Source organism: Bombina bombina, chromosome 3 (genome assembly GCF_027579735.1).
Source record: "Bombina bombina isolate aBomBom1 chromosome 3, aBomBom1.pri, whole genome shotgun sequence".
Classification (NCBI taxonomy): domain Eukaryota; kingdom Metazoa; phylum Chordata; class Amphibia; order Anura; family Bombinatoridae; genus Bombina; species Bombina bombina.
Window position 1 is genome coordinate 646,306,009 of NC_069501.1, and position 24,190 is coordinate 646,330,198.

The following is a 24,190-nucleotide window of genomic DNA, read 5'->3' on the forward strand; positions in this document are numbered from 1 at the left end:
ATGCACTGTGTACCAGCATTTTAAACACAGCACTTGCTTAGAATCCCAAACGTGCCTGTACCATCTGGTAATTATTTAATTTGTTATTTGCTGACATGATAAAGCCCCACTGGCACTCTGCACAGCTACAGTATTTAAAATGCTGGTGCACTGGGGATATCTAGCTATGCTTCGCATGCACATGCAAAGAAAAAAATGCTAACACTAAAACAGTGATTACTTTTACTAGAAGCACTTTTGCCAATACATATATATCGAAAAGCTTCACTATATGTAATGGGACAAGGCAGGGCTGTCCACTATCCTCAATAAACTTTATACTCAATATGGAGGCTCTGGCCTCATGTATTAGAAGCAATCCCCTGATATCAGGTGTTACTGTAGACCTTAATGAATATTAAGTTTTGCTTAAGGCAGACAAAGTACTGCTTTCCCTAACTTCGCCTACATCCTCTATTTGATATTAGAAGAATTCAGAACATTTGGACATCATTCCAAATTTTTAGTAAATAACCAAAAAAATATTAAACATATATCTTACATCTAAGTGAATTCAAATATTTTAAATAAATTCGCTCTTAAAAAGTCCAGCTAAAAGCACTCAGATATTTGAGTATAGCTCTATCCACTTGCCACAATCATTATTTGACCTTAATTTTAGATCATCTTAAGCCACATAGCAGAGAGACCTGGTCTTGTGGAGGGACCAACCTCTTTTCTTCTGGGACAGAATTAACCATGGCATGAGAACAAGGGTCCTATTGGAGCCTATGGAAGAGAGCTCTGGCAAGCGCAATGCTTCTGTACAATGCGCACACAAGGTATGCAATGCGCTGGTATAACTAAGTTGTGCGCAAATATCGCTTTAGCAGTAAGCAATATTTTTCATTCAACTTGTAATCTGGCCCTATACTGTAAAATATACATTATACAACCATACTTTTTTACTTTCATATTAATAACATGGATGCAAAGAAATATACATCATAAAGAGATTTTTGTATAAAGTATTTATAAATCTTTTCTTTGTGGCATTCAATCTTGTCATATTGCATCATATGACATGGGAATGATGATCCCACAAAATTCTTTGAGTTTTTTTATTGAGAATTAAATTGTAATTTAGGTCTTTCTCGTTCACATCCAGAACTCTCAATAGTGAGCTAAAAAAGCTAAAGCTAAAATCTGCTTTTATAAAATAGTTTGAGGAACCTTGTACAGCTTTAGATTGTCAGGCACTAAATGTGGTCAATAATTTTTCTTATAGTCCAGTAGGAATATATTTTGCTAAGATGCAACATTGCAATTCCTATTAAACTGTCCCATTCAAATCACAAAAATCACATAAAATATATATTACAGCTTCTAAAACAAGTTACATAGAAAATATTATTTGTAACTTTATATTACTAAAAGGTATGGTGAAACATTGTTCCTGCTCATAAAATAGTTTTATGAAAATGGTTAATCTCATAACAATGAGTTTTGAAAAATTCACATATGAGAACATTTGCCTACATAGCAAGAAAAAGGTAATTATTTTATTTAACAATATAAGGCCTAGATTTAGAGTTTGGCGGTAGCTGTCACAACCAGCGTTAGAGGCTCCTAACGCTGGTTTTTACCGCCCGCTGGTATTTAGAGTCAGTCATTAAAGGGTCTAATGCTCACTTTGCAGCCGCGACTTTTCCATACCGCAGATCCCCCTACGCCATTTGCGTATCCTATCTTTTCAATGGGATCTTTCTAACGCCGATATTTAGAGTCGTGGCTGAAGTGAGCGTTTGAAATCTAACGACAAAACTCCAGCCGCAGAAAAAAGTCAGTAGTTAAGAGCTTTCTGGGCTAACGCCGGTTTATAAAGCTCTTAACTACTGTGCTCTAAAGTACACTAACACCCATAAACTACCTATGTACCCCTAAACTGAGGTCCCCCCACATCGCCGCCACTCTATTAAATTTTTTTAACCCCTAATCTGCCGCTCCGTACACCGCTGCCACCTACGTTATCCCTATGTACCCCTAATCTGCTGCCCCTAATACCGCCGAAACCTACATAATATTTATTAACCCCTAATCTGCCGCCCCCGCTATCGCTGACACCTGCATATTTTTTTGAACCCCTAATCTGCCGCTCCGTACACCGCCGCAACCTACATTATACCTATATACCCCTAATCTGCTGCCCCTAACACAGCCGACCCCTATATTATATTTATTAACCCCTAATCTGCCGACCGGACCGCACCGCTACTATAATAAATGTATTAACCCTTAAAGCTAAGTCTAACCCTAACACTAACACCCCCCTAAGTTAAATATAATTTAAATCTAACTAAATAAATTAACTCTTATTAAATAAATTATTCCTATTTAAAGCTAAATACTTACCTGTAAAATAAACCCTAATATAGCTACAATATAAATTATAATTATATTGTAGCTATTTTAGGATTAATATTTATTTTACAGGCAACTTTGTAATTATTTTAACCAGGTACAATAGCTATTAAATAGTTAATAACTATTTAATAGTTACCTAGTTAAAATAATTACAAAATTACCTGTAAAATAAATCCTAACCTAAGTTACAATTAAACCTAACACTACACTATCAATAAATTAATTAAATAAACTACCTACAATTATCTACAATTAAACCTAACACTATACTATCAATAAATTAATTAAATACAATACTTACAAATAAATACAATAAAATAAACTAACTAAAGTACAAAAAATAAAAAAGAACTAAGTTACAAAAAATAAAAAAATATTTACAAACATTAGAAAAATATTACAACAATTTTAAACTAATTACACTCTAAGCCCCCTAATAAAATAACAAAGACCCCCAAAATAAAAAAATGCCCTACCCTATTCTAAAATTAAAATAGAAAAGCTCTTTTACCTTACCAGCCCTGAAAAGGGCCCTTTGCGGGGCATGCCCCAAAGAAGTCAGCTCTTTTGCCTGTAAAAAAAAAAAAATTTAATACCCCCCCCAACATTACAACCCACCACCCACATACCCCTAATCTAACCCAAACCCCCCTTAAATAAACCTAACACTAAGCCCCTGAAGATCTACCTACCTTGTCTTCACCTCACCGGGTTCACCGATCGCTCCAGAAGAGGGTCCAAAGTCTTCATCCAAGCCATAGCGGGGGGCTGAAGATGTCCATGATCCGGCTGAAGTCTTGATCCAAGCAGCGGCTGAAGAATTCCATCATCGGGCTGAAGTCTTGATCCAAGCGGGCGCTGAAGAGGTCCATCATCGGGATGAAGTCTTCTATCAAGTGGCATCTTCAATCTTCTTTCTTCCGGAGCCATCTTCTTCCAGCCGACGCGGATCCATCTCCTTCTACCGACGCCTACTCGCCAAATGACGGTTCCTTTAAATGACGTCATCCAAGATGGCGTCCGTCGAATTCCGATTGGCTGATAGGATTCTATCAGCCAATCGGAATTAAGGTAGGAAAATTCTGATTGGCTGATGGAATCAGCCAATCAGATTCAAGTTCAATCCGATTGGCTGATTGGATCAGCCAATCAGATTGAGCTCGCATTCTATTGGCTGTTCCGATCAGCCAATAGAATGCAAGCTCAATCTGATTGGCTGATTGGATCAGCCAATCGGATTGAACTTGAATCTGATTGGCTGATTTCATCAGCCAATCAGAATTTTCCTACCTTAATTCCGATTGGCTGATAGAATCCTATCAGCCAATAGGAATTCGAGGGATGCCATCTTGGATGACGTCCCTTAAAGGAACCGTCATTCGTCGGGAAGTCATCGGCCAGGATGGATGTTCCGCATCGGCGGGATGAAGATGCATCCGGAAGAAAGAAGATTGAAGATGCCGCTTGATAGAAGACTTCAGTCGGATCATGGACCTCTTCAGCTCCCGCTTGGGCCAAGACTTCAGCCGGATCATGGACATCTTCAGCCCCCCGCTTGGGCTTGGATCAAGACATCAGAGCCTGGACGGATTGGTGATACCTGGCATGGTGAAGACAAGGTAGGGAGATCTTCAGGGGCTTAGTGTTAGGTTTATTTAAGGGGGGTTTGGGTTAGATTAGGGGTATGTGGGTGGTGGGTTGTAATGTTGGGGGGGGGTATTGTATGGTTTTTTTTTACAGGCAAAAGAGCTGAATTCTTTGGGGCATGCCCTGCAAAGGGCCCTTTTCAGGGCTGGTAAGGTAAAAGAGCTTTTCTATTTTAATTTTAGAATAGGGTAGGGCATTTTTTTATTTTGGGGGTCTTTGTTATTTTATTAGGGGGCTTAGAGTAGGTGTAATTAGTTTAAAATTGTTGAAATATTTTTCTAATGATAGTAAATATTTTTTTATTTTTTGTAACTTAGTTCTTTTTTATTTTTTGTACTTTAGTTGTACCTGGTTAAAATAAATGCAAAGTTGCCTGTAAAATAAATATAAATCCTAAAATAGCTACAATATAATTATAATTTATATTGTAGCTATATTAGGGTTTATTTTACAGGTAAGTATTTAGCTTTAAATAGGAATAATTTATTTAATAAGAGTTAATTTATTTCGTTAGATGTAAATTATATTTAACTTAGGGGGGTGTTAGGGTTAGGGTTAGACTTAGCTTTAGGGGTTAATACATTTATTAGAGTAGCGGTGAGATCCAGTCGGCAGATTAGGGTTTAATTATTGTAGGTAGGTAGAGGCGACGTTGGGGGCGGCAGATTAGGGGTTAATAAATATAATATAGGGGTCGGCGGTGTTAGGGGCAGCAGATTAGGGGTACATAGGGATAACGTAGGTTGCGGCGGTGTACGGAGGGGCAGATTAGGGGTTAATAATAATATGCAGGGGTCAGCGATAGCAGGGGCGGCAGATTAGGGGTTAATAAGTGTAAGGTTAGGGGTGTTTAGACTCGGGGTACATGTTAGGGTGTAAGGTGCAGACTTAGGAAGTGTTTCCCCATAGGAAACAATGGGGCTGCGTTAGGAGCTGAACGCTGCTTTTTTGCAGGTGTTAGGTTTTTTTCAGCTCAAACTGCCCCATTGTTTCCTATGGGGGAATCGTGCACGAGCACGTTTTCGAAGCTGGCCGCGTCCGTAAGCAACGCTGGTATTTAGAGCTTGCAGTGGCGGTAAATATGCTCTACGCTCCCTTTTTTGGAGCCTAACCCAGCCCTTCTGTGAACTCTAAATACCAGCGGTATTTAAAAGGTGCGGGGGAAAAAAAGCATGCGTAGCTAACGCACCCCTTTGGCCGCAGAACTCTAAATCTAGCCGTAAGTCTCTTGACTTCCCATATTCTATGCACTGAAGAAATCATTACTACACACTGCATATTTCTCACATATCTTCTGAAATTTCTTAAAGTTACTTATTATGGATAGTTTTAGCGAGTATTTCAATAAATGATTGAAGTTACTGTAACAGCGGTGCAAGATACATGTTTTATATATTACTAACAGTTATAAGTACTACATACCTGGCCATGTGTCCACATGTAACTTTTTCAGATGGATGAAGAGGAATAGTAAGATGCACTCAGATGTGTAGGTGATAGTTATAGCCACTGAAGCTCCTCTAAATAAAGGGACATGTATTGTAAATATTAATTGTTACTATTCAATATAGGATGATAGCCTAGTGCTAATTATCACCGCCTGTAATTGGGCTAGATTACAAGTGAGGCACAAGCAGGTTTGTACTAATTGTGTTTTTGCAAGCAATTTTCATTCCGCTGACATTACAAGTGGATCGAAAACGCGATCTCTGAGCTGTAGTTAACTGTTTCCCTAAACAAAAAAGTTGCACAAAACACATAAAAAATACATTACAAAGTACAGTTCCATTCATATTAACACTTTCTGATAAAATCTATTTAATAAAAATATTGCACAAAAACTTTATAAGGGCTCAAAGATTGAAGATCTCGGGTGTTAGAAAAAAAAAAAAAGGCAAGCACATGGCTTCAGCATTGAGACACATACATATAACACTGTGAAAGATGTATATATATATATATATAGATAGATAGATATATATATATATATATAGATATGTCTATATACTGTATGTGTACATATATATTAATGTTTTTATATATGTGTGTGTGTATATATATATATATATATATATATATATATGTACAACCCCAATTCCGAAAAGTTGGGACAGTATGGAAAATGCAAAAAAAAAAACTAATGAAAAGAGTCATTTGAAAACTCAATTCACCATGTACTATGTTGAAAACACATTATTAACACATTGTTTCTTGTTTTACGTTGTGAATTTAATGTATTAATGTATACCCTCATTTCAAATCTGATGCCTACAACACGTTCCAAAAAAGTTGAGACAGGGCAATTTAGAACTAATAGCGATGTGAGAAGTTGAAATAAGAAGGTGATGTGAAACAGGTGAGGCAATCATGTAATCATAGTATATAAGAAGCCTCCAAAAAAGACCTAATCCTTCAAGAGCAAGGATGGGTCCAAGCTCAACAATCTGCCAACAGATGAGTCAGCAAATAATCCAACACTTTAAGAACAACATTCCCCAAAGTCTAATCGGTAGGATTTTGGGCTTTTCACCATCTACAGTGCACAGTATAATTAAAAGATTCAAGGAATCTGGTCAAATCTCGGTGCCAAAAACAAATTCTAAATGCACGTGATCTCCGATCCCTCAAAAACCTTCATGAGTCTGTAATGGATATCCTGACATGGGTTCAGGAATACTTTGGTAAACCTTTGTCAGTCAACACCATTCACCGCTGCATCCACAGATGCAAGTTATGGCTTTACTATGCAAAGCAGAAGCCATACATCAACACTGTCCAGAAGCGCCGCTGACTTCTCTGGGCTCTGTATCATCTGAGATAGACAGTAGCACAGTGGAATCGTGTTTTGTGGTCCGACGAGTCAACATTTCAAATAGTTTTTGGAAAAAACAGAGGTTGTGCTCTCTGGGCCAAAGAGGAAAAGGACCATCCAAGCTGTTATCAGCATCAGGTTCAAAAGCCAGCGTCTGTCATGGTATGGGGGTGTTTCAGTACCCATGGCATGGGTAACTTGCAGATCTGTGAGGACACCATTAATGCAGAAATATATGCATACATTTTGGAGCAACATATGATGCCATCCAGAAGTCGTCTTTTCCAGGGACGTCCCTGTATTTTCCAGCAGGACAACGCCAAACCACATTCTATCTATCTATTGGGTACTTATAGACCGCAAACTAATCACCCGTGAGGGTCTCAAGGCACTAAGGGAAAGGGGATAGGAGAAGGGGGGAGGGGATGGGCATTCAGTCAAAGAGCCAGGTTTTGAGGTCCTTTCTGAACTTTGTAAGGGAGGTAGATTGTCTGAGGTGCAGCGGGAGAGTGTTCCATATCTTTGCTGCCATGTGGGAGAAGGATCTTCCGCCCGCTGTGGATTTGCTGATGTGGGGGATGACTGCGAGTGCTTGGTCAGCCGATCAGAGTTGTCTGGCTTGGGTGTAGAAATTTACGCGGTGGTTGAGGTATTCGGGTCCGATGTTGTGTAGGGCCTTGAACGCGTGGGTAAGGAGCTTGAAGGTGATTCTCTTGTTGATGGGGAGCCAGTGAAGGTTCCTTAGGTGTTTGGTGATGTGGCATTGGAGAGGGATGTCAAGGATGAGTCTGGCTGAGGCATTCTGGATATGTTGGAGTCTATTTTAGAGTTTGATGGTGGAGCCGGCGTAGAGTGCATTGACGTAGTCTAACCGGCTGCTGACGAGGGCGTGGGTGACTGTTTTCATGGTTTCGGTAGGGATCCATTTGAAGATTTTTCGTAGCAGGTGAAGAATGTGGAAGTATGTTGAGGTGATGGCATTGATTTGTTGGTCCATGGAAAGTGAGGAGTCCAGGATGAAGCCTAGATTTCGTGAATGGTCGGTTGGTGTTGGAGGGTGACTGAGGGCTGTGGGCCACCAGGAGTCGTCCCATGCGGATTTATTGGATCCGAGGAGGAGGACTTCCGTTTTGTCTGTGTTCAGTTTGAACCAGTTGTCCTTCATCCAGGCAGCGACTGCTGTCAGGCCTTTGTGGACGTTCTTTTTGGCGATGGTGGGATCTCAGGTGAGTGAGATAATTAACTGGGTGTCGTCGGCGTAGGAGATGTTGTTGAGGTGATGGCGTCAGATGATGGTGGCAAGGGGGGCCATGTAGATGTTGAAGAGGATGGGGATCAGCGAAGAGCCTTGCGGTACACGGCAGTTGACTAGTGTGGGTTTGGATGAGAAAGGTGGGAGTCTGACTTTCTGGTTCCTGCCCATGAGGAAGGAGGTGATCTATTCCAGGGCTTTGCTACGGATGCCGGCGTCATGTAGGTGGGTGCGGAGGGTGTTGTGGTCGACAGTGTCGAAAGCTGCTGAGAGGTATAGAAGGATGAGGGTGGCGGTTTCTCCTTGGTCGAGCATGGCACGGATGTCATCTGTGGCAGCGAGGAGGGCGGTCTCGGTGCTGTGGTTGCTTCTGAAACCAGATTGGGAGTGGTCCAGGGTGTGGTTGGCCTCAATGTGGTCAGTAAGTTGCAAGTTGATGGACTTCTCTATGACTTTGGCCGGGAAGGGGAGTAGAGAGATGGGGCGGTAGTTATTCGGGTCCGTGGGGTCTGCCGGCAGTTTCTTCAGCAGATATCCAGGAAGATGCCGGTTTTGATGGAGCAGTTGATAGTACAGCGAAGTTCAGGGGCGATGGTGTTGCTTGCTTTGTTGAATATGTAATGGGGGCATGGGTCTGAGGGTGCGCCGGAGTGGATGAATTTCATGATTCTGAAGGTGTCATCTGTGGTGACGTGGCTCCAGATTGTCCATGTGTGGTGAGGGGGGGCAAATTTGGGAGGGGTGTTGGGTGTAGGGGAGTGGGTGGTGGAGGTTGAGTTATGAGGCGTTAACATGTCATAGATGTCGAGGATCTTGCGGTGAAAGTGTGCAGCGAGGGCTATTGCAGAGGTCCTGGAAGGGTTGAATGTTGGTGATGTCACTGTTGGGTTTAGAGAATTCCTTGATGACTGAGAACAACTCCTTGCTGTTTTGTGCATTAGAGTTGATTCTGTCCTGGATGGCTGTTTTTTTGGTGGTTTTTATGAGGTGGTGATGGGTGGTGATTGCTTCTTTAAAGTCAGATTTATCCAGAAGGGTCTTGCTGGATCTCAAGGTTCTTTCCAGTCATCTGCAGTGGCGTTTGGAGTCCTGGAGGGCCGGGGTGAACCAGCTGGCTTTGATGGTGTTTTTGCAGTCAGATGGTTTTTTGAGGGGGGCGAGGATTTTAGAGCAGTCTGTAATTCAGTGGTAAAAGTTGCGGGTGGAGAAGTTGGCCTCTGTGGAGGTAGGTGGGGAGGATTTGTTTAGGGTGCAGTGTAGTTGGTCTTGGGTGATGTTGTTCCAGTTTCTGCGGGGTGTGTGGTACTGTCGGAGGTGGGTGGTGAGTTTGTTGAAGAAGAAGTGTATGCAGTGGTGGTCAGTCCAGAGGAGTTCAGTGATGTGATTGACTGAGATGTGGTTGCCTGAGGAGAAGATCGGGTCGAGGGTGTGGCCTGCTGTGGGTTGGTTTGGGTAGTTTACGAGTTGCTTCAGTCCGATAGTTCTGAGGTTTTCCAGGAGGGTAGAGGTGTTGTGATCATTGGGGTTGTCAAGATGGAAGTTGAGGTCACCGAGGAGGATGTAGTCCATTGAGGTGAGGGCATGGGGTGCAATGTGGTCAGTGATGGAGTTGCAGAAGGCAGGACGAGGTCCAGGAGGTCTGTAGATGACGGTGTCGTGGAGGTTGGCATTGGGGTTGGCTGGATCTTGAAGTGTAGGTGTTCTAGGCCTGGTGAGTGGTTGTCGGAGCTGGTTGTGACTTGGATGGTGTGTTTGTGGATGATGGCGATGCCTCCTCCAAGTAGGTTGCTGGGGTCTTTGTAGCAGATCTTCTAGCCGTCGGGTATTGCAGTGGTGATGTCTGGCACTGATGCAGGGTTTTGCCAGGTCTCGGTGAGGAAGGCGACGTCGGGGGGGGGGGAGTCTAGCAGGTTCCAGATTTCGAGGGCATGCTTGTGGAGGTGGAGCGGGTGTTGAGGAGGATGTAGTTGAGGTAATTGCGGAAGTTTTTGGGTAGGTTAGTTGGTTGGGTTGTGGCCCAGAGGGAGGGGAAGGAGCAGTTGCGGCAGGTGAAAGGTCAGAAGGTGTTGGTCGGGGATGCGTGGTGGCAGGTGGATAATCTATCAGTGTTGAGCGTGTGGAGGGTGCTGGCGTTGTAGTGGCGGCAGTTTCTGGAGTCAAGGTTTGTGGCGTTGGGTGCAGTCGGGGCACGGACGGGTGCTGATGGGCTTGCCTTTGGTGCGCCCTTCAGTGATCACCATTAAATACAGCAGGAAGGTGGGAGGGCTGGTTAGCTGGGTAGGGGGTAGGTGTGAAATAATAACAGAGCAAACAAAATACAGAAAGATACAGCACAAATACATAGGGATAAGGGAGAGAGAACTTACTTTAGTGGTGCAACGATCACCATTAAATACAGCAGGAAGGTGGGCGGGCTGGTTAGCTGGGTAGGTGGGAAATAATAACAGAGCAAACAAAATACAGAAAGATACAGCACAAATACATAGGGATAAGGGAGAGAGAACTTACTTTAGTGGTGCAGCGATCACCATTCTGCCTGGATTACAAGCGCATGGTTGCGTAAGCAGAGAGTGCGGGTGCTAGCATGGCCTGCCTGCAGTCCTGAGCTTTCTCCGATTGAGAATGTGTGGTGCATTTTGAAGCGCAAAATAAGGCAAAGAAGGCCCCATACAGTTGCACAGCTAAAGACAAACATAATAGATGAATGGGGGAAAATTATGCTTGTTATTAACAGAAAAGGTGATGTTACACAGTGGTAAACATTTGACTGTGCAAACTTGTTTGGAATGTGTTGCAGTCATCAGATTTGAAAAGAGTGTATATTTTAAAAAATACATTAAATTCACAAAGTAAAACATCAAATAATCGGCTAGATTAGGAGTTTTTGTCGGTAATGGTGTGCGGGGCTAATGAGCAGTTTCTGCTCACCGCTTACCTACAGACAACGCTGGTATTATGGGTTTTTACAAACCCGGCGTTAGCCGCAGAAAAGTGAGTGGAGAGCAAAATTTTGCACCACATCTCGTACCAGCGCTGCTTACGGTAGCGGTGAGCTGGCTAAACGTGCTGCGGGCAGGAGTGTATTTAGACCGCTGCTTCATAGCTGCTGTTTCTGGCGAGTCTGAAGACTCGCCAGAAACACAGGCCCACAAGCTCCGTTCGGAGCTTGATAAATGGACCCCCCTAGTCTGAAACTTCAGTACAATTCCTACGCAATCTCATAAATTGTTCTTTTGGAATCGCTCTTTTTAAGTGCTGAGGATGATTTGAATCATATCTTAGAATACAATTTCCTGCAACCGCTATATGGTACATATCTGTATTAATTACCTTTCCATACTAATCCTTCTTGATATTTAAATCTAAGAAGGAAATATAATATTTTGAACATGTAAATGTGAAGTTCAGATTCATATCACTGGTATTCAAATTTTCAATAAAACTCAGCTTCTTGAACCACTCCTTCCCATATAAAAAGTATATTGTCAATAAACTTAGTGTAAAATTCAATATTCTCCTTAAAGGGGTTCAAATCGCCAAAGATTTTTAACATTTTTAAAATATGCCAGATATAAATTTGCATAAGAGGGAACAAATTTAGCCCCCATTGCTGTTCCCCTCTTTTGAAGATATATTTTGTTTTCAAAGATAAAATAATTATGATTTAGAAGGAATTTGACAGAATCTATCAAATAATTAATTAAACTGAACTCATAGTTAGTATATAATGTAAACATTTCTTCAAGTACAACTAGCCGTTGAGCATTCGGTATACTAGAGTAAAGAGACACCACATCTACGGTAAGAAAGAAGTAATTTTCTTTCCATTCAAAACCATCAAGTTTTCTTAATAGCTCTTTAGTTTCACTCAAATACCTTGGTATTCTCTTCACAATAGGCTGCAAGAATAATCTACCCATTTACCCATATTTTCACCAAATTTACCAATAGTAGAGATTATACCGGGCAGGTTTCACTTGGTCCTTATGAATTTTGGGTAGATGTTTGAAAGTAGAAACATTAGGATATTTTACCAATATGTGTTCAGAAGTTTGTTTATTCATAATTCCTAAATTTACACCTTCTTTTAATAATTGTTGTAATTCATCTACAAATTAGCTAGTGGGATTATATGTTAGCAAGATATGTTTCGGTTTCACCTAACTGCCTATTAGCATTTCTCTATATAGTAATCCTTATCTAAAACCACAACTAATCCTCCTTTCTCTGAATTGGTAATCACAAATATATATAAATATTGAGTTTTATATATATCATTTGCTACTTAGTTATGTTTGGATATTATAACAGAATTTTTTGTGTGTGAAATATTTGTTGTACAATTTTGTTACATAACAATAACTGTGCCTTAATATTTGTAATACCAGTTCAAAAAATATTTTTATATTTCTTTTTTCTTCACATTTGTTTCTTTTTATATTCTGTTTTAATTGAATATATATGGAGCTGTTACCAGTGAATACTGACATTGAAGAGTTAGGGGCCGAATTATCATGGTGCGAGCAAACATGATCCGATATTGCAGACCATGTCCGCTGCACATCGATAAATGCTGACGGCATATGCTCTCGGCATTTATCATTGCACCAACAGTTCTTATGAACTGCTGGTGCAATACTGCCCACTGAGCAGGGGGTGGTAATCAACCCGATCGTATTCGATCAGGTTGATTTCTGTCGATTTCTGTCCGCCACCTCAGAGCAGGAGGACAGGTTATGGAGCAACGGTCTTTAGATTACTACTTCATAACTTGTGTTTCCGGCGAGTCTGAAGGCTTGACAGAAACACAGAGCTTGATAATTCGGCCCCTTAATGTTTAGTATAAAGGGTGGAAGGGAGCACAGATGCACTTTCCTGATGAAGTGCTTGTAAGGCAGAAAATACGTTGGAGTGTAGCTCCTGTGTGGTGAGAGCTATGTTTGTGTCTTTTTGCTTTTAACTATATACAATAAAGATGGACTTTCAAACTTCTGATTCTGGATGCCTTTTCCTTAATCCTTTCATTTTTTTGTTTTGTGGATCACTGTTGCAGCATTTGAGATCTCTGGTTTGGAGTATTGGGTCTGTTTCCCCATTCACATTCATTAGTTACTGAGCCTCAGTTACATGACCCTGCTACGCTAGCCTCTGTTGGAGAATCTTGGTCTAGAGCCAACCTGAGGGAGTTGGGACCGGTAAGAGGAAGAACCGAGGTTTAGTGTTTTCCTACTACAGTGTGGATGCCTGTGGAGCGGGATAATCGATGATGAGACCAGAGGAAAAGGGTAAGATTATTATACAACTGCTCTTTTGAGATATGAGGATTTCGGACATCCACATCTCGTTTTGGTGAGTCTTGGCTATTCTTTACTTTATTGTGCCATTGCTTCTATACAGAGTTTTACTGTGGGAAGTTTTACCACCAAGAGTTGGTTCAATCACTACTCATTATAAATAAGTTATATGTTTTTTTCACTGGCCTTTGTTTTATATATGTCTAATGGCCTTTTGGACATATAGCTATAAGATTTTTTTTTTTACATGTCTTTAGGTGAAGCTTCATCACTCATCTTCAATAGAGGCATAGGGGCCAATTTATGAATGTCTGGCAGTCATGATCCGCTGTAGCGATTATGTCAGCCAGACATCGCTGAATGCTGTAGGCATACACGGTCTACATTTATCATTGCACAAGCAGTTCTGGTAAACTGCTTGTGCAATGCCGCCCCCTGCTGATTTTGCAGCCAATCGACCGTTAGCAGGGGATTTCAATCAACCCGATCGTACATGATCAGGCGGATGGATGTCCGCAGCCTCAGAGGAGGCGTACGAGTTAAGGAGCAGCGGTCTTAAGAACGCTGCTTTTTAACTCCTGTTTCGCGGAAACAGATGCATTGGGGCCGATTGACTATTTGATAAATCGGCCCATTGATTCATTTGATCTTTCTGGGGCTACAAGAAAGCAGCTCCCAGGAGGGATATATAAGTGTCCAATTAGGATATTATGTTAAAGAGGCTAAACAAAATATCTTGCAAGCTGTTTCTCAAAGCTCCGTAGAAAGAGTTTTTAGGAAATGTATTTTTGAAACACTTCTGAACAAAAAATATGAATAAAATGTCCACTTAATCTAGGACATATTATACTTGTCAACGTGGCAATCTATAAGCTTAGGGTCACATGACTACAGAGGATTGTTACTTCAATTTATAGTAACTTTGATAGACAATCAGAACCAGAATGTACTTACATCACTCCAGTTTTTACTATGAACATTAAAACATAGCACAAGATGATAAGAAGAATATTTCCAATAAAACATATTATGGTCTGAGGCCAAATAATACCCTAAAAAAAAAGAAAAGGCAGATTAAAAAAATAAATAAAAAAGATTAGTAATTAGTTCTGTCTTGGGTATTATATTTCTTATTTTTGTTGGCTGATCTACATGCAGACATGTTTTATTTCTATATTTAGGCACTAAAAAACATAAAAGGAAGGTTTTATTTTATTTGAAATCTTAGCAGTTTCTGTACTGCATATTTTATTAGTTTTATTATACTTAGGGGTAGATTTATCATAGTGCGAGCGGACATGATACAATGTAGCGTATCATTTCTGCTGCACATTGATAAATGTTGACTGCATATGCTGTAGGCATTTATCATTGCACCAGCAGTTCTTGGGCAGGGGGTGTCAATCAACCCGATCGTATTCGATCAGGTTGATTTCTGTCAGCGGCCTCAGAGCAGGCGCACAAGTTATGGAGCAGTGGTCTTTAGACTGCTGCTTCATAACTTTTGTTTTCGGCGAGCCTGAAGGCTCGCGCGGAAACAGGGGCATCAAGCTCCGTACGGAGCTTGATAAATCAGCCCCTTAGTATTAACTAAAAATGCAAACCTTCAGTATATAGGAAAATATCAATAACTGTGTACGCATAATCACGATTGACTGGCTGCCAATTTTTTATTTTTTTTTAAACTCCATTAAATATTGCAGAGCAGGTCAGGTGATTTTTTTTTAAAATCAGTAAACCTGCAAAAACTATTTGAAAACACCTAGGATGCATTGTGATACTTCTGGGTTCCTGGAAGAAGTAAATTCATGAAAAGAAAGCAGGGTATCACATGACTTTATAGAGGTAAAATATACACATCCAAAAATAACTGAGAATGAGTTTAATTTCTCTAAGGTAAAGTGATTTGCAAGGGGATACAAATATGATATATAAATAAATTCAGTATAAGTGCCATTTTAGGCCAGGGGTTTGCAATTTAAAGAGGTCAGTCCTTAAGAATATGTTATCATTAATAAATAATGGGATGCTTACCAGATTGGACAGCAAGTATGGGGATTGTGAATAACAATGTAATAGGAATAAACGTATTTTGACCGGTATGAATATAGTCAGCATTATTTTGAGATTATTTTGTCTCTCATTCTTTTTTAGTGTAACTGTGCATGAAACAAGAATCACATAAAATCTAGAAACATTTGAGCTTACAGCATATGGGCTAGGACATATCCCAGTGGATAAGGGGGCAACTGGTGGTGGTGGTCAAATCTCAACTAAATTCTATGAGGAGTTTTCAAATGAAATTTAATAGAGCAATTCTACTTTTTATTGAGAGTTATAATTATTGTAAGCTTTTTGGAACAGGTCCCACCTCCCCGTGAACTAGATTTGTTTAGTCTGTTATGTTTTTGTATCTTATCACAAATCTTTGCCATTGTATATCCTTCTCTCTGTACCCAGTGGTGCAGAATTTGAAACACTATACAAATGAATGATAATAATAATATTCATGTAGTTTTTTTTATGCAGTGCCAAAGTAAATGTAATAAGAAATGTAAAAAAAATTATTAATTATGATTCACTTGAAATGGAGATGATAAAATACAGCAAGTTTATCACAATGAAAGCACAGTTGTTTGGGGGACTGCATGAGGAAAATTGCTACCATTAAAGTGATGGCAAAAACTCTCTCCTTTTTAAAACCAGATCTGTAATGTTTGTGATATTTTAGATGGAGTTTAATTAATAAGTTGTAATGAAGATGCACTATATCTTTCTTTTAATTATAGATATTGTCATGAACCAAGCCTCCAGACTAAAAAGAAAAAGAAAAGGTCTGGGAGGCATTCTGCTAAGAAGGGCTGTATAGGGATTTGAACCTGTGGCTCTGTGGTTGCTATTTCTGTTTGCTTACATGTTGAGCCACAGCCAGTTCCAACAATAGCATGGATCTTAAAAGATCTGATAAATAACTATTTGCCTTACTTGTTATTACACCTGTGCAACACACAGGTGTTCTCAATTCTGGAATTGATCAGAACCAACCCTGTGCAAAACCTCCCTATTTAAGGATGGCTTTTAGTCTGCATTTTTGTCTTCACATTGGATCTGTTTTGTCAAGTCAGAACCTGTTTCCTGTATTTCTTTGGAGAAAAGATTTCCTTTGCACCTGTTTACAAGGTATTACCAGGAGAAAGCCTTTACCTTTAAACCTGTTACCAATCTACAAGTTTGTTTCCTGCTTTATGCAATTCCTGCACTTGGCCATTGCCAGGAGAAGGATTTCCTTTGCACCTGTTTATAAGGTATTACCAGGAGAAAACCTTTACCTTTAAACCTGTTACCAATCTTCAAGTTTGTTTCCTGCCTTGTGCATTTCCTGCACTCAGCAATTATAAGGAGAGAGACTTTACCTTTAAACCTGTTACCAGTTTGCAAGTTGTTTCCTGCATTGTGCAATTCCTGCACTCAGCAATTACAAGGAGAGACACTTTACCTTTAAACCTGTTACCAGTTTGCAAGTTGTTTCCTGCATTGTGCAATTCCTGCACTCAGCAATTACAAGGAGAAAGACTTTACCTTTAAACCTGCTACCTGTTTACAAGTTGTTTTCTGCCTTGTGCAAATCTTACATTTCAGTTATTACCAAGAGAAAGACTTTCCTTTTTGAATCTGCATCTCTGCTTACTAGTTTTCTTTATTTTCACTCCTGCTGTATGTGGTCTTAACATACCTGAGTAGCATATTTAAATATTCTGCAAGTATTTGCTTAAACAAAGTATTTTGTTATTCAAATAAATTTGTTTTCATTTTCAATCAGTATGGCTTCTACTAACCTTCCTTTAAAGCAACTGTTCCAGACAATGAGGCTCTCACATGATATCCTGAGACAGAACATGACAGAATGTGAAGACCTTAAAAGAGAGCCCTCTGGGATTATTGCTATATTGGATTCAGTGTTAAAGTTTATTAAGGACATACTCATTAACTTTATGGAGCTGGTGGAAATGTTATCTCTCCCAACCGAAACCTTGTCTAAAGTTACCTCCCAAACAAGGAAAGGTTTTAAAGAACCCTTAACAGAAGAGGAGAAAATTCGGCGAAGACAGCTTAACCTCTGTTTCTATTGTGGGGGAACTGGTCACCACATCACAGGGTGTCCAGTAAGACCCCCTAGAGGATCAAGTCGAGATATAGCCAAGTTTAAAATGGACTCTGATGTTAAGGGAACAAATTATTCTTCCACTAGCAAACTTAAAGATACTCCTGGAGAGGATCCAGCTACTGAGAATACATCAATTCTACAAACAACCGTTTCTAACACGCTTCAAGAAATGGTACCTGATTTGAAACAGATGGTCATTGGGAGTACAACTCCAACTACATCCATTACCCATACCACTGCATCTGTTTCTGCATCAACCACATTGGGGAACTCTGCAAAAATACCTCCTGGAAATCCTGCACATTACCTTGTTTCTGCCCTGGCTGGAGATCCAGCTAACAAATGTCACTCATCAGACATAAAAGTGACAAACCTTCCAGCTAAATCAGACTCTGCCAATTCTAAAGATCCACACCTCCTTGCACCACCTTCACCCAGCTACTCATTGACTGAGAAAGAATTGGATGAGATGGTTGAATTGGATATAAATGGCACAGAAAATGAATTCCTGGACTCTGAAGGAGAGGTCATACTTTACCCGGAGGTACTCTACCCATCAGGCAGATATGACCCAGATAACAAATTCCTTGACTCTGAAGGAGAGGTCTTTTCCTACCCGGAGGTACTCTGCCCATCAGCCAGTCCATTGCAAGCTGCTGGGTATAATCAGGAACCTCTAAATCAAAACTGTCTTGGTTTTTCAACTCTTGTTATGCCTACAGGGATATCTTCTAAGGGTCCCCAATCTCAGGCAGCTGTTCCAAGCGAAGAATCAATTCCATCTGATTGTATTAGGGCTTCAAATGGAACACTTGTTCGTAAATCTCACCTTCAGATGTTTGATCAGGCTTTGAGCGCCCAGAGTGCGCTCTTTGGAGGGGGCATCTGTCATGAACCAAGCCTCCAGACTAAAAAGAAAAAGAAAAGGTCTGGGAGGCATTCTGCTAAGAAGGGCTGTATAGGGATTTGAACCTGTGGCTCTGTGGTTGCTATTTCTGTTTGCTTACATGTTGAGCCACAGCCAGTTCCAACAATAGCATGGATCTTAAAAGATCTGATAAATAACTATTTGCCTTACTTGTTATTACACCTGTGCAACACACAGGTGTTCTCAATTCTGGAATTGATCAGAACCAACCCTGTGCAAAACCTCCCTATTTAAGGATGGCTTTTAGTCTGCATTTTTGTCTTCACATTGGATCTGTTTTGTCAAGTCAGAACCTGTTTCCTGTATTTCTTTGGAGAAAAGATTTCCTTTGCACCTGTTTACAAGGTATTACCAGGAGAAAGCCTTTACCTTTAAACCTGTTACCAATCTACAAGTTTGTTTCCTGCTTTATGCAATTCCTGCACTTGGCCATTGCCAGGAGAAGGATTTCCTTTGCACCTGTTTATAAGGTATTACCAGGAGAAAACCTTTACCTTTAAACCTGTTACCAATCTTCAAGTTTGTTTCCTGCCTTGTGCATTTCCTGCACTCAGCAATTATAAGGAGAGAGACTTTACCTTTAAACCTGTTACCAGTTTGCAAGTTGTTTCCTGCATTGTGCAATTCCTGCACTCAGCAATTACAAGGAGAGACACTTTACCTTTAAACCTGTTACCAGTTTGCAAGTTGTTTCCTGCATTGTGCAATTCCTGCACTCAGCAATTACAAGGAGAAAGACTTTACCTTTAAACCTGCTACCTGTTTACAAGTTGTTTTCTGCCTTGTGCAAATCTTACATTTCAGTTATTACCAAGAGAAAGACTTTCCTTTTTGAATCTGCATCTCTGCTTACTAGTTTTCTTTATTTTCACTCCTGCTGTATGTGGTCTTAACATACCTGAGTAGCATATTTAAATATTCTGCAAGTATTTGCTTAAACAAAGTATTTTGTTATTCAAATAAATTTGTTTTCATTTTCAATCAGTATGGCTTCTACTAACCTTCCTTTAAAGCAACTGTTCCAGACAATGAGGCTCTCACATGATATCCTGAGACAGAACATGACAGATATAAAATTCAAATACTCTGCGCTCTGTGTGAGCTAACGGTTTGAATTGTTCTCCAATCAGAGCTCTAGTTACAACAAAAGTGCCATTTGGGGAGAGTGCTGATTGGGCAACAATTTAAACATTTAACTCACAGAAAAATTGACTTTTGAAGTGGGCAGCAGAGCGCGGGTATTTAAATTATATATCTATATTAAAAAATAAGTTATAGCGCTCCTTCATTACATCTGATGAATTAAACTCCATCTAAAATATCACTAACATTCATCTCAATCTGATTTTAAAAAGGGGAGAGTTTACCATCACTTTAATAATACAAACAAGAAGCGGAGATGTAAACTTTATTACACTGTACCTGGTTTTGCAAATACCGTTGTTGAAGTTGGCAATAAAATAGTACCTGCCAAAACAATGATTATATTAATATAGTTGACATTTTTACTTTTTACACAATGCAAGTTTAGAACACACATACATAAATTTTTATGTTGTTGCAAAGTTAATTTGGGCATCTCTGGCCTAGGAGATAATTGTTTATGCAGAGTAAATTGCATCATGTAACTCAACATGGTTTGCATGAAAACTTGCCTTTGCAGCTAAAAAAAGGGAAAGATCGCAATCTGGTTGCAGAAATTTAGGGCTAGATTATGCATTGCATACTGTTGTGCGCAAGTGGAATGTGTGAATATATGTATTTATATGTGTATATATGTAATTACAGACATATACACCTATAAACACATAAATACATATGTATACATATATAGACAAATATATAAGTGCATTGGAGCCCTTTGCAGTCAGTTGGCTGAAAACAGGAAAAATCATATTTATGCAATATTCATATTTAATAAAGTGTTTAACTGTGTATTTACTGTAAACATTTCACATTTCAATGTTCTTCACATAGGGGAATATGTTCTAAGTATTTATAAATATAAATAAATAAATATATATATATATATATATATATATATATATATATATATATATATATATATATATACAGGGAGTGCAGAATTATTAGGCAAGTTGTATTTTTGAGGATTCATTTTATTATTGAACAACAACCATGTTCTCAATGAACCCAAAAAACTCATTAATATCAAAGCTGAATATTCTTGGAAGTAGTTTTTAGTTTGTTTTTAGTTTTAGCTATTTTAGGGGGATATCTGTGTGTGCAGGTGACTATTACTGTGCATAATTATTAGGCAACTTAACAAAAAACAAATATATACCCATTTCAATTATTTATTTTTACCAGTGAAACCAATATAACATCTCAACATTCACAAATATACATTTCTGACATTCAAAAACAAAACAAAAACAAAATCAGTGACCAATATAGCCACCTTTCTTTGCAAGGATACTCAAAAGCCTGCCATCCATGGATTCTGTCAGTGTTTTGATCTGTTCACCATCAACATTGCGTGCAGCAGCAACCACAGCCTCCCAGACACTGTTCAGAGAGGTGTACTGTTTTCCCTCCTTGTAAATCTCACATTTGATGATGGACCACAGGTTCTCAATGGGGTTCAGATCAGGTGAACAAGGAGGCCATGTCATTAGATTTTCTTCTTTTATACCCTTTCTTGCCAGCCATGCTGTGGAGTACTTGGACGCATGTGATGGAGCATTGTCCTGCATGAAAATCATGTTTTTCTTGAAGGATGCAGACTTCTTCCTGTACCACTGCTTGAAGAAGGTGTCTTCCAGAAACTGGCAGTAGGACTGGGAGTTGAGCTTGACTCCATCCTCAACCCGAAAAGGCCCCACAAGCTCACCTTTGATGATACCAGCCCAAACCAGTACTCCACCTCCACCTTGCTGGCGTCTGAGTCGGACTGGAGCTCTCTGCCCTTTACCAATCCAGCCACGGGCAAGTCCTAAAAAAAAGTGTGGGAACTCACCAAGACTTCCACCCTTTCTCACAATTAATATTGTTTTAATATATATATATATATATATATATATATATATACACACACACACTGTATTTATATGTATATAATCTATACACTTTGATTAATGAAAGCAAATGAAATCCAATGAAGGGTTGAATGGTTGCCTTTGGGCCTGAGAATACTCCTCTGTCACAGAGCCTTACCCATTTAAGGTGCAATAGTCCTATTTCTGCTAAGGGGAGCCAAATAACCCCAGAGCAAACCACACAGAAATGTTTTCGCGCACGTCGGGTTAGGGTTAGGTTAGGGTTAGCAAAAGCCAAAGTCTTGTGGAGTTAATGCTTGAGTGGGATCAATAAATAGCGCTCCATATGTGACCTAGCCCTTCGTTGGTATAACAAAACATTTTGGGCCAGATTACAAGTGGAGCGGTATTTTGAGTTTCCATTATAGCGATAACTTCGATAGCATTAAGCTTTTTGTGCTAGTCGGATTGTGCTGGTATTACAAATTAAAAGTAAACTGATTTTGCTCTTGCGGTAACCTGAATAGCGTAAAAAGCCAAACTTAGAATACTGCGTGCACGTTCACGGATTTCCACATAGAAGTCAATGGCACATATTCTCACATTTTCTCATTAGCCACTTATATTGTAGCACTTTGTATTTTCTGTGAAAAGGTTACATTCAAATCGGCATCATTTAGTGTCAACATTCTGCACACTATATAATAGAATAAATTAATTGATTTTGACCCCTAATGCAGTAACTGATATCTACTGTAGTGTATACCATATGCTGCTCTGTATATATAAACCATAACCCCTAACATTATTATCTCTAACAGAGGTCTTCTGCCACAGTTAGCCCTAACTGAGCTGGCCCCTTTATCATGAGCTTGAGCTGACCTTGGTCTCAACCATGATTTTGGTGGGCAGACTCACTTTCAAAATTGAGCTCTTGTGCTTTTCTGTTTTTATAATCACTGATTAACCAACCAGAAGAATTTGAAAGATCTGTTTGCAGGTAAACCTTCCTGTCACAATTAAGATTAGTAAAATAAAGAGAGAAATCTTAAAAAAAAACAGACTATATCCAGGAATATGAGAGACTCTCTTGCTGCTACATCCTCAGCCATACAATGGTGAGTCTGCTCTATTGCTTCATTCCTCGTGAATGAGGCATTGCAGAAATAGCATAATGAAGCTCACCCCATTCTAGCAATCGCAGGAACATGGTGTTCATATGATAGCATGCCTGTCAGTGATTAGTATATGGGGTGCCTCCATTACTCTCTGCAATCTGCGTGCATGTGAGGCTCTCCAGCAACAGTACAGTAACAGTCAAATATGACTGTTACTGTGCATAAAATCCCTTAAACAGCCAGTCACAGTGGTTGTATACTGACATGCTGCAATGTATTCTGGTATCAGGCTCACTGGACAACTCATAATATCAGCACAATTTTTTTAATTCTAGTGCAATTAGTGCTCTAGAGGAAATGTAAAGTAATGCTCCACTTGTAATCTTGCCCTACGTGTCTAATGTATAAATGCTTACTTTGTCACATTTTTGGGAAAGAGAGACTGAGAGGAATAGAGAGGAAGAGAGAAAAGAAAAGAAAAAAAATATAAATATTATATAATATATAGATATTTATCTTCCTTTTCCTTGACCTCTTATTCCAAATAAGTGTTGAGAGAGAGAAAGAGAGAGTAGTTGTAAGATACTCTGTCTTTCTCTTCTAGTTTATACAAGTTTTGTTGTATAGAACATATCATTTCTAAAAACATGCAGGAAAAACCAACTTGCTCTACAGGTTCTTACTTTGATCTTGAAAATAGAAAAGCCTTTTTCAACACTATTTCCAACAGCCAGAGCAATGATTATGATCAACCACCTGATATCAAAGCTAAATTCACAGCTTTAGAGAAAATGCTATCCATTGACCTCAGGCTCATGTGGGATATTGTGACTTTTGAGCACTAACTGGAGTCTAACAGAATCCCCAGAGGACTGTGATTGTGCAAGTTCCCAACCTATCAAGATTTGATGGAAGAATGGAATGATGCACTCACTAGTTGTTCCAAAACACTTATCAATATCTTGGTAAAAGGCAAACATAGGAGAAGGAACAACCTGAAAGATCAAATTCAAATAGACAAGATGTTGTCATTAAAAATGCTAAAAAGCAATGACTCATACACCACCCTAATGGGACAAATGAAAGAACACATAAAGAAATTGGATACTGAATTGGCTGAATTTAAGAGAAACAAATTTGACAGGGATAGAAAGGACTATGAAAATAATAGAATCTATTTTTGGCGCAGTATGGCAACAGGAGATTCAGATGTTACTCTGGTCCTGGTAAGGATACCAAGCATACCCAAAATCTATACTAAAGAACCAAAAGGCAAATAAAGAGAAAAAAAGTGTCATTTTCTTCCACAGATATGGATTCTTCATATCCTGAACCCACCTCACAGGTGCCATCTGATATTGATAGTGGCTTTGTAGCCACGTCCTCAGTAAAAGACTCTGGAGGTGAACCAATGGCAAATACTACATCCATCACACCTTAATTAAGTGTCCCTTTAGGTATAGGACATGGAGGTCCCAAAGGGGAAAAAAGAAACAACAGCAAGAAATAGTGGACAAAAGTCTGAGCATTGTGAATCTCTCTGACTATAATTTGACCAATGAAGAAATTTCA

At 39.5% G+C, this 24,190-nt stretch overlaps 1 protein-coding gene across 1 annotated transcript in view; it reads right to left on the reverse strand.

The window, feature by feature from the left end:
* LOC128652464 (multidrug and toxin extrusion protein 1-like) overlaps positions 1-24,190 on the reverse strand; it is a 199,121-nt gene that overhangs the window by 111,636 nt on the left and 63,295 nt on the right. The window contains exons 4-6 of the mRNA XM_053705402.1: positions 19,924-19,968; positions 14,363-14,460; positions 5,473-5,570 (exon numbers count right to left, since the gene is read on the reverse strand). Of these exons, the coding sequence (XP_053561377.1) occupies positions 5,473-5,570; positions 14,363-14,460; positions 19,924-19,968 (241 nt within the window). The remainder of the gene's footprint in view (positions 1-5,472; positions 5,571-14,362; positions 14,461-19,923; positions 19,969-24,190) is intronic.